At 48.7% G+C, this 11223-nt stretch overlaps 2 protein-coding genes across 2 annotated transcripts in view; one reads left to right on the top strand and one right to left on the bottom strand.

Moving 5' to 3' along the window:
* Window positions 1–1868: 1868 nt before the first annotated feature.
* LOC135815439 (sepiapterin reductase-like) lies at window positions 1869–3381 on the bottom strand. The gene has a single exon (XM_065328735.1). The coding sequence runs from the start codon at window positions 3273–3275 to the stop codon at window positions 2481–2483; it is 795 nt and encodes a 264-aa protein (XP_065184807.1). The 5' UTR covers window positions 3276–3381; the 3' UTR covers window positions 1869–2480.
* Window positions 3382–4903: 1522 nt separating this feature from the next.
* LOC135813496 (DENN domain-containing protein 5B-like) overlaps window positions 4904–11223 on the top strand; it is a 46052-nt gene continuing 39732 nt past the window's right edge. Inside the window, exons 1-7 of the mRNA XM_065326589.1 lie at window positions 4904–5267; window positions 5354–5457; window positions 7503–7676; window positions 8264–8441; window positions 8802–9000; window positions 9245–9476; window positions 10460–10808. Coding sequence (XP_065182661.1) covers window positions 5141–5267; window positions 5354–5457; window positions 7503–7676; window positions 8264–8441; window positions 8802–9000; window positions 9245–9476; window positions 10460–10808 — 1363 coding nt within the window. The 5' untranslated portion in view covers window positions 4904–5140. The remainder of the gene's footprint in view (window positions 5268–5353; window positions 5458–7502; window positions 7677–8263; window positions 8442–8801; window positions 9001–9244; window positions 9477–10459; window positions 10809–11223) is intronic.

Genomic DNA, 11223 nt, shown 5'->3' with positions numbered 1-11223 from the left:
GTCACACTAACAGCAAACAAACATCCTTCCACTCCTTCGTAATCACAAAATTAATAAAACAAAGAGCTGGAGCTTCGTGGAGGAAGTACCAGTGCGACAAACTGCAGTCGACTTTTGTTTATTTTGTCCCTTTTTGGCGTTCTCATTGTGTACAAAGTACACATCGAGTGTCCGAGTTCAGAAGGCAAGCGTGCACCGTACATCGAACAGTTAGTTGGCTCGATCGACGAGCACACGGGCGCGGGCTGGACTTCGTTTTTGACGATGAAAGTACGCGTGGAGGTCAAGTCCGGCGTGACGTCACTCGGTACTTCGGGACAATTTTGGGCACCTTCTTTTCAAGTTTTCACCCACTTCCAGTCATCGCAGAGAAAAACGAATAACACCATCGTGATCAGGAGCCAAAGAGCTACAAGATAAGACAAAGAAATTTTTTGGTGACAGTTCCCCTTTAATAGGGAGGTTCTGCTATACGTGAAATGTAGAGAAATCACGTAGAGAGCAGGTGTCTGGGTTAGAGTCTGCGGCTTCGCGTTACGTGTTTTGGGTCCAGATTTCTACGCGGAGCTCCGGAGACGGGGTTCTCTACGTTGTCATGGTTGTGGCACACGCAGAGAAAATGCGTACGGATTTGCTGGGTATCGATCAACTGCATGCAGAAAACTGCCAAATATGGAAGGGGAAATTCCAGTACACATTCCACGTGACTTCTCTACTTGTAGGTGAAACGTAGAGCAGAACAGGATTTCTTTACGTTCCGGGAACGCGAAGAAAGTTCGCGTGATTCTTTGCGTCGCGTTCCCAAAACGTAGAGCAGAACCTCCCTACTAAGTACTAGCTACGCTGCTTGCCCGTCACAGCGAAGTGAACACTGTGCGGTTTCTGTCCTGCTATAATCTTTACAACCATGCCAGTATAAGGACCGCCGGAAGCAGTTTTTTATTGGTTCGGTAGTTTCAATGCCTTTCGTACTTTGTGTATGATATGGCTGGTACACATGACCTTCATACATATACCCAAGAGTACTCTTGATATACCGGTTGTGGCAAACATCACTGTGTTGGTGGCTAAAATGTTGTATCACCGGTAGGGGTGAAAGTTGGCACTGAGATCCCGAGTTCGAGTACTCTGATTTTCTCCGATCGAATATTCGAGTATTCGAGTATTCTTGATATCCTAAAAATCGCACACCATGTACCAACCGTCTTAAAAATCACATGATACAACCCTGATTGAACCGATTGGCAGTTCTTTTTCTCGGGTATATTGGTTGGTGGGTCATTTGGGCCGCTCTTGACTCGTGTACAAATGTTCATCACACAGTCTGCACATCAATATCTGCTGACTGCTGCTCTGAAACTGCAGACTTCTGTGGTATTGCATGTACCATGTATGAGCGAGTACTCTGATCTATTCCGAGTACGATTATATTTGAAAAATCCAAACGAGTATTCGAATATTCGGTATAATTGTTTCACCCCTAATCACCGGACCAACTGGGCCGGTTCCGGTGGCCCCGAGTAAAGACAACGACCAACTGATTATGCCACATACTGTAACCGGTACTTACCATGTATCGTGCACTGGAGTAAGAGTTGTGACAATCACGGCATTTTACTGGTGACTCAGACTTCTATAGCATACACACATACACTGTGACACACCTTCTTTCTTCCAGTGTCGTGACTGGCTATGTGGCCCCGTAAGGGGCAAACCAGGAGGCGTGTTGTCCACTGGGTGGGGAACATCAGACTCAGCGCTCCTGGGCTGCGCGGACAGCGTGACATTTATGCCTCGTAATGTCTTGCGTTCGTCAAAAACTGTGTGCACAGCACATACACACACACACACACGGCCATGAAGAAAAATTAATACAAAAACCAGATAGTTTTCAAGTAAAATGTAACCAAGAAAAGTGTATAATTTTCTCACAGTGAGGTGGAAAGACGTTTCATGAGAACTTTCAATACAATACAATGTATTACGGTATAATATATCCAGTATATGGAGGAAACGAATAAGGCATAAATGAACTAATTTCATACCAAATATTCCAAATAAAGTTCAAAAAAACTGGATGGCCCAGCCACCTCTAAAGTCCAGCCAAGATCTATATTACGCACAGCGTAGTTCCAGAAAACTGACAGGTGTTAAAACAAACACTTTTTACCCGTTCTGCACGGCACTTCCCATGATGCCAGGGCACCAAATGTCACACATGCGGGACACAGACGTTGCTGCTTGGATGTTGATGTTCTTTGGAAGAACGTAGAATCAATAAATCACCACCAATCCATCGCCGCACGGTCCACCGGAGATGGTAAAGCGTAGCCTGCACATCCAACTGGTTCGGCCATTCGCAGACGCCATACCCCTATTGTCCCGACTAGAATGCCCAGTATTTACCACACAGCAAGCCAAAGCGCTCTGTGCGAATAATGATGTGTTTTGCTGGAAAGCTAGTACGAGAGACCTGCTCATCACAAATCATAGATATCTATATGAGAGCCTGATTCAAATTTGTTGTCTCTCAGCAAACCCATCAGCTTGGATGATGACGCTGCACACGTTACGAATGACTTCTCATCTGCCATCTTTGCGAACGAGTCGCGTATGTCCGAGCGAAACGACTGGGTTTTGATTTCATCGAAGAGGTCAGTGGGCATGGGTCCTGGTGCCCAATTCAGGCAGCGGACGGATGGCTGTTCTTTTGCCAGTACCTTGATGTACATATCCCGTGCAGCCTTGGCCAAGCAGTATATGTGCAGTCCTGGAAATGCCTCCACAGCAAGCAGTGATGTGATGTTGACAACAAACAGGGTTGTTGGGGTTGATTCAAACTGTCGCAGGAACGCACCATTCAATTGCAGCAATGAGTTAATGTTCAGATCCAGAGCTTTCTGTACAGCACCGGCATCTGTCTGCTGCAGACAAGATACAGTCAAATCGCCTGCGCTTCCAGCATTGTGTACTATGGCGGCTACGTCATAGGCGTGCTCAACTTTCACTAAATCACAGAACACTTCAGCCATGCTAGCTACATCGCTGATCTCCACACAGCGCAAGCGCACCACCAGTTTGGGGCACACGAACGCAAGCTCCTCTTTCAGGCTATCCAGACGCTCTTGGCATCTCGATGTCCCCACTAGCAAGGAGCCTTCACCGAGCAATTCTCCCTCAGCCAATTCCTTAGCAAGTGCCAAGGCTATTGCCCGTCCATAGCCGCGCGATGCACCAGTAACGAAGAAAGCACACTTCTGATTGAATATGGACATCCTAGAAAAGTCCTTGTCCAACGCAAAGGGAATTGAAAGATCGGATGCCTAGAAAACACTTCACCACAGAGGATGCAGAGAAAAGAACTCCGCATGATACATAAAAATGTCAATCAGATTCAAAAACAGAAAAAAAACAAAAGGTGTGATAACACTGAAAATACACGACGTCATGATCACGTCACCGATCCGATACCGCGCGATGCGCGGCGACGTAGAGTCTACGTGTACTTATTCACGTATACGTAGATTCGAACGTGCATACATACATGTACTATTAAAAAAATAATGTTTTTTTATTTTTTAGGCCGGAACTTTAACTCCTCCTTGGACCTTGAGCCTCTTGACAGTCTTGTACGTCAAGGATTTATGCCGCCCTCCGCTTCTCGGCACGAACCGTCGCCTTGACCGTCCTGAGCTGAGTCAGAGAGTCGCCAAGAGACGACTCCTTCTCCAGCAGGCGAGACACGAGGTTAGCCGTGATCCTTCAAGGCTGCCAAGCTCTGGACGCCGAGGCGTAGACCTACTGCTCAGCCATCATGAGCAGGGGTTTGCCATACCCAGTCCTCCAAGCCAGCAAGGCAGAGAGAGTAGGCAGCGAACAGTCGTCCCAGGTGGAGCTTGACCCGTGAAGGCCGGGATGAGCCGATCGCTGCGTGTTCCAGCGGCTCAAGAAGTCCCGGTGGGATGGAGGAGGTCCGGCAGAGGAAGGACCACTTGTTTTGCAGGCCCTGCGTGAATGCGGAGTAGGCGGCTTGTGGTTGCGATGCAGCGATGGTCGTGAGCTGCGCAACTTCCTCACACCAGGTGGCGACCTTGGACTGGACGAATTGTTCTACAAACTCATCCGTGCCCAAAGGGCACTTGAAGGATTAGGTGCACCAAGGTGGTGGCATCCATCACATGTGACCTGTACACCGATCCCTTCGAACATCTCGACAGCAGCTGCGTACTTGGAGGGCTTGTCCAGGACTGCAGCAGGAGGAGTGTCTGTGACTTCTGTGCGTTGCAGTGATAGCCATACCCGGGACCGTGGCTGACATTTAAGTGACAAGATTGTCTCACCCTTGGCGAACAGGCGTTAGCTTCCCACCGGCTGCAGCTTCGTCCGCATACTACCAGCCCTGTTTCGCACCAGGCATAGCACTGCAACTAGTTACTTTCTTGATGAGCGACGTTGTCTTCATGAAAACTGTGATTGGTCAGTGTCAGTCGGTCTATGTAGGGCCCCATGCACCCCCCCCCCCCGATCCCCAAGCTGCAAGCAGCATGGCAAACCGAAAGTTGTGGCAAAACGGAAGCCGCAAAGCGATGTGTGCACATGTGCGTGGGCGTGTGCATGGCATAGCTATAGCTGCTGTGCTTGACTTTAGCCTGCGTGAAAGTGGCACAAACAGCAAAAGACCACATGCACAAGCTCCAACTCCGGAGCTCTCCAGCAGATCTTCGCACAACGAGAAATCCGCATAGCTACCGCGAATCTTCGAACGGCGCATCGAATGCCATACCAGGTCGCTTGCGCCTATTCTTTTCCGTTTTTTGGCTGAATACGTCACTACGTGCGTAGATTGTACGTACGGCGTACATCATGATACATACAGAGAATATTTTGGGCAGTGTGAAGTAAAGTTGGCATCACCTCTTTCATGAGTTTGAAGAAGGACTGATTGCCAAAGGTGTGTGGTTCATGGTGGGACGTCAAGAAATCCTGTCTACTACTGGTAGATGCATGTCCGAATGACGAAGGAGAGACGGATAAGACGAGTGTATGGGTCAGGTGAAAGCAGAAAAGCATCACTCTGACTCACTGAAGATAGCCTTATTTGTGTGGATATTAGTAAAGAATCAGTGCCAGGATTAATGTCATGAGTAGGGCCAAGAGCGCTTGGGCCACGGTTGACGCCCCGTTAGTGTATTATTTCTCGACTTGTGGATTGGATGGTAGTCGAGAGTTCACACCTGTGAACCCCAGCTCTGGGACTCACAAGCCTGGTGAGTAGCTGAGAATTTCACAGACCATCATCTTCATATGTGCGCGCTTGAATACAATATCACGTCCTTTCTTTCCTGACCATCAGACGATCAACTAACGCCACTTCAGTGTCATTATGAAGCTGGCTCTCTGTGTCACTTTCCCGAAACACGCGATAGTCTGCCATACGATGGCTGCGCCATTTCCAGGGTAGGTTGTTCGTTTTCTGTTCTGTTTGTTGTTGTGGTTTTTTAAAGTACATTTCAGCACGATATGTGTGTGTGTGTATGTATGCGCGCGCGCGTGTGTGTGTATGCGTGTGTGTGTGTGTGTGTGTGTGCGTGTGTGTGTGGCGTGTGTGCGTGTGGCGTGTGTGTGGTGTGGGTGTGTGGGCGTATACATGTGACGCATTAGTGACGCGAGTCCGTGCAAGGCTGAGGAAACCCACTGTTGCAGAACAGTAGCTCTGGAAATAAACCATCGGCATGAGTTGTCCCGCATTTTCCAGCTGCCTGGAGCTAAAGCAATTCTACGATACTAAATTATGTGTATGTGTGTCATGCCTCACGTCGTAAGCCACAGTGTACAGCAATGGCTGGAGTCAGTGGCTTGTAGCCAGTCTGGTTTGTCCGGCTTTGGCCAAGCTACTGTTCAGTCAACCAACCATGGTGTTTGGTAGCAGTGAACACTGAACACATACATGTACATGTAATGGTCATGTGACAGTTAGAGAGTGTAGAGAGTGCATACTATTGTCGATGGCAGGCTTGCAGGTGCAGTGTCAGTGAAACCTGTCAAGATGACCACTCGGATAAGGCGACCATCTGTCCCAGAAGACCACTGCAACTGGGACCAAGGGGGTGTTATTTCCAGTCAAATAACCCTGGATAAGGAGACCACTTGTACACAGTGGCCACATTTCTATGGTCCCTTGAGCTGTCGCCTTAGACAGGTTTCATGGAATGTACGGTACTGTACTGCACTGTACTGTACTGTACTGTACTGTTTAGGCTGGACTATCTTCATAGGCTAGACTAAGTCTTGTTCTACAAGTTCCAGGGCATGCCATGCACCTGGACGTTTTAACAGCTATCTAGCTAGACTACTGTAGGCTAGAGTGGATATATTGACTTACTGACTTACCGAAAAACACACACACACACACACACACACACACACACACACAAAACAGGACAGGACAGGACTACAGCGGTGACAATGCTGTTTAAAGGCAAGCAGTGGCCCTTTGGTTGGAGGATGAATCCTCTCCAAACTTCTTGCAAGAGAACATAATAACAACATACCTTTGCCTAGAGCAAGCTCAGAACGCTCCCACCTATTGTAGCAGTATCAGTGTCACGCAGAGTGAAACTGCTCCAGAATACGTAGTTCGGGGGGGGGGGGGAGGGGGAAGAGTTGGGTGCTAGTGGTCGGCGGTGAAATGCACCATGGCCGAGCAACAGTACGAGAGTAGAACCTCTCTTATCCGGGCACCTCGAGACCAGGACGTGTCCGCAACTCAGAAATACACCACAGCCGCACCGTAGATGACATCATCCTCTTCAGTTGGGCTCACCGAGCCAAGATTGATACCATTCACTTGTATACACAATTGGGCATGTTATTAGGAGCTGAAGAATTTCGGCTGACTACTGTCCGTACACTGTGTTTGTTTTCGTTCACATGGTCAAGTGTGCGCCGACCCTCCGTACCGTATACGTTTTAGCTTTTAGTACAACTACAAACCACAGATGGTACCGCAGAGGTGTGTGCTTCTCGTATTTAAGGCATACTAGTAATCCTTTTGCCTCCCAGTGCATTTCGATTCTCGTAGAAGAATGTCGTGAAATTCGATGTTGTAGTCCTCAGAGTGTGAGTGAAGCGGTGCTGGTTGGTAATAGAACACACACCATAGCCGTGTCATGGAGTTGGTTCAAGTCATCCAAACAAGTCACCCACACCACCGCAAAAAGGAAGTGATTGTCAAGATTTGACTACGTACATGCGCGTGCCTGCATGGGGCCCAGTAGGGGGGGGGGGGGGGGATAAGAGAGACTCCACTACACAATATGGCGAATGCTGGCAGGTAAATACAGGGTACGAGACGCTCAGTCAGAGGTCATTTTGAAAACTCGTCATGCTTCGCCTGTTGCGGATATGGCAGTGCTTGCCACGACACTTTCAGCCCAAGTCAAAGTGTTGTTTTAATATGGTATGTAAAGTGCTCTTTCATTAATTTTGTTTGTCTTCACTAGCTTGCTATGCCAATCGGTGTCAAGTTTTACACGAAGGCATCCCTTCCCGCACATCCCTCCTCTCATTGTTTCTTGATGACTCAAGAAGATGGCCGCCAGCTGTACGGCACGGCCATCAAGTTCTACCACATTGTCAAGGATCCGGCTCTGCTGCAAGCCGTCAAGTCCATGCAGGTAGGAAGCAGCAGAGACGTATACCCGTGTGCAGCCAGCGCTACTGTGGAGTGCATGCCAGATGCCCACACACATTCAATTTTAATTTAAAGTGTACGTAGATGGAGGATATATCCCGAGCACGAGGGTTATGCCGGCCGAATATAGATTCCGACTGCAAAACGGAGGGGGTTATAATTATAAGGGTGCAGTGCTACCCGAGTTCAGTTGAGTAAAACGGCTGGTGGACTACATTATTATGCTGCACTTCATGCGTGGAGCGACAGAGATGTAAGCATGCCTGTGTCAAGGCGCTCTCCACCCTTTTCTCATTTTGCTGTTGCATTGGCTTTGCAGCACCACTGTGGCTGCCGTGCTTCTCTTGACTATGTTTCTCTCTCTCTCTCTCTCTCTCCCCTCTCTCTCTCTCTCTCCCTCTCCCTCTCCCTCTCCCTCTCCCACTCCCTCTCTCTCCCTCTCCCTCTCCCTCTCCTCTCTCTCTCTCTCTCTCTCTCTCTCTCTCTCTCTCTCTCTCTCTCTCTCTCTCTCTCTCTCTCTCTCTCTCTCTCTCTCTCTCTCTCTCTCTCTCTCTCTCTCTCTCGCTGCAGGACATCTGGGGATTTACAAACGAGGTGAACACATCATCAGTGGAGAACGGTGCCTGGTGGCAAGTGGACGAGGATCTGTACATCTCCAAATCCATCGTGCTGCTTCTCAACGGGTCCTATCCGCATTTCGGAATGGACTTTCTGACGCAGATGCTCGTTGCCTCACAGCAGACTAACGGTAAGGCTAGCGGTGGCGGCCTGCTCAGCAGTGAATGCTATGCGCATTTACACACTACGCCTAGTTTAGTGTTGACATACATGTACATACATATGTGGCTTGAATAGAGGCCTGATTTAAATAGAAGTCTAGCAATGACATCAGCTTCTACAGGAATGAGCCTGGCTTTTATACGCGACTTTTACAGTTTATGGTCGCTTGTCATTGTATGATGTTGTTTTGGTGTTGAGTGGCAACAAAACCTGCTCCACGCCTCGCATATTCCATCCCTGGATTTGACTGTGTGGTTCAGTTTCATTGTTTTTACAGAACTCTGCTTGCCCTACTACATATTTCAGTTCTCTGTGTACTGTGTTGCAGGCACCCAGCTCGTCGAGAGTCACATTCACCATCTGCTCGACCTGAAGCAGGTGCAGCCGGGATACGCGGTCACTCTGCAGGGGCCCATCGCACCCATGCACTGCATTCGATCTCACGAATCTGGGATCCCACTGCTCAACTTCCACCTGCAGCGCGTGATGAGCATCTTCTCATTGGCCGACCTTCTGAGCATTGTGGCGTAAGTAGTAGTAGTAGTAGTAGTAGTAGTAGTAGTAGTAGTAGTAGTAGTAGTAATAGGTGTAGTTGATCAAATTTTCACCGATTGTAGTCTCCGGGGTGCTAAATTGTTAGCCGCGTCTTTTCTGAAGGGAGAAATGGAGTTGTCCGAATTGCTCCCATGGCTGATAAGTGATGCCATCTGTTTCTCATCGTCTGTGCTGGTGATTGTGTTTTCTTCTTTCTCTTTCATTTTGCTGTATCAGACTATTACTGCTGGAGAATCAGCTTCTTCTCGTGTCGGAGGACCTGAGCTCTCTGACGGAGGTGTCCGAGTGTCTTGGCGCACTGATCAATCCGTTTGAGTGGCAGCATGTTCTGGCACCAATTCTCCCTGGCCAGCAGATGGACCTGCTGGACGCACCCGTACCATTCATCATGGGCCTGCTCATGTCGGCGGACGTGGCAACGCGCTCTGATCTGGACTTGCCGGATGATGTATGTACTTTGGTCTGCATGCACCTGTTTTGTAGTCTATCATTACGAGCGATATGTGGACCCGTCGCTGTCCTGCATGAGGGCATGCCTAGCTCATCAATTTAGTGGTGAACCGCATATCAAAACCCAGTAGCCGAATATTCTTTGGCTTAACGAACGAACGAATATTCTTTCGTTAACACAGATGATATCACACGCCGTCCTCTCAATCATTTTATTGAATATTGTCACTATTATTAGGCATGACAAACGAAGGCGCATATTTTCCATCATTTCTAGGTCAATTTTCACAAAATCCCCAGCTGAAGTGCATGTTACACGCTAAAAAACCCAGCTTGAGACGTGATTTTCGTTCGACCGCCATAACTCCATTCCAGGACCTCGGATCGCGTTCGAGTTGCTTCGAGACGACAGCTGAGAGTTTTCTAATGCCGATAGACCTTTCGATGAAGTGATTCAGTCAAGTATTCGCGAAGTTACGGAAGTTTGAAGTCTCCCGGTAAACTCTGCATACCGGGTTAACGAATATTCGCCATGAGAAATATTCGTTCGAATCTGACAAACCGAACGAATATTCGAATATTCGGTTATTCGTTTCACCACTACTCATCATGATTGTTTGAATAAAGGCTGATCGTGTACGCCTTACATGCATTCACATTAACATTGTGGTGATTGGGCACACGGGGGGGGGGGGGGGGGGGGGGGGTGTACTGGATATCGGTGTTTATGTTGACTACGACTAGTATCAGTGTGTGAATCAGTTGACGTTCGGTTCTCAGAAGAGAGCACTGGCGGTGTTGTAAACACAGGACTCCAGCTCCAAAAGCTTGGAGCACTGTCAGCTCCTCATGCTACACATGGGTTACTGAGCTCCAGTGGGCCACAGAAAGAGCTTCTCCTCCAATTCTACCTCTCCCCTCCCCTGCCATTACTGATCGGCTGCATCTGTGCGCTCTCTGTCCGACTTTGATTGTCTGCAGGTCACTCTGATCAATATCGACACGGGTACGATAGACGTGCCGAAGCAAAAGGCGGTCAGCTTGCCGGAGAACCGCGCACTGCACATGTGGCTGTCCAAGGCCATGCAGGATTGTCCGCTGTCGGCGCCGGGTTCGCCCGGTGGGAGCAGACGCCCACGCTGGAAGGAGCCCCGGGCTTACATGACCAGCGGCCTGATCTCGCCAGTGTGCGACAACACCGAGCTGTTCGACAATCGCATGACCGTGCAGTTCTACGCCACCGCCATGCCGACGCCGCAGGTTACTTGCGAAATTCTACACGAGTTTGGTGTGATTTCCGTCAACCAGGGCATCTCCACCAAGGAGCAGCGTATCCTGGAAGAGTACGTGTATGCTGATTGTCATTTGTTCCAGAAATCAATTTGTATAGTACACATGTCCATACATGTATGCTCAATTGAACAATATGTGTAGCTATACCAGGGTCCTAGCCAGAGACATCTGCAGAAGGGGAGAGGGGGGTGCAGATGATCCTACACTTGGATGCGAACTGTACTACGTTTGAGTAATCTGATTATCAGCACGCATAAGACAGACGCCAGTGATATATCTGAGGAGGCCTTTAGCCCTATCGCTCTTCAAAAGCAGCACAATGGTGCTTTTAGCAAGTGAGCAAGCAACTCCAGTTTTCACCCGTTTTCTATATTTTCTATATTTTCTAGACTTTCCAGGTGTTAACAGCCGCCGTGAAGTCCCTCACGAACGGAGGCGATAATTCATTTCTG

The sequence above is a fragment of the Sycon ciliatum genome, chromosome 4 (genome assembly GCF_964019385.1).
Source record: "Sycon ciliatum chromosome 4, ocSycCili1.1, whole genome shotgun sequence".
NCBI lineage: Eukaryota > Metazoa > Porifera > Calcarea > Leucosolenida > Sycettidae > Sycon > Sycon ciliatum.
Note: the sequence above shows the minus strand (reverse complement) of the source record. Positions and strands in the feature narration are given on the sequence as shown.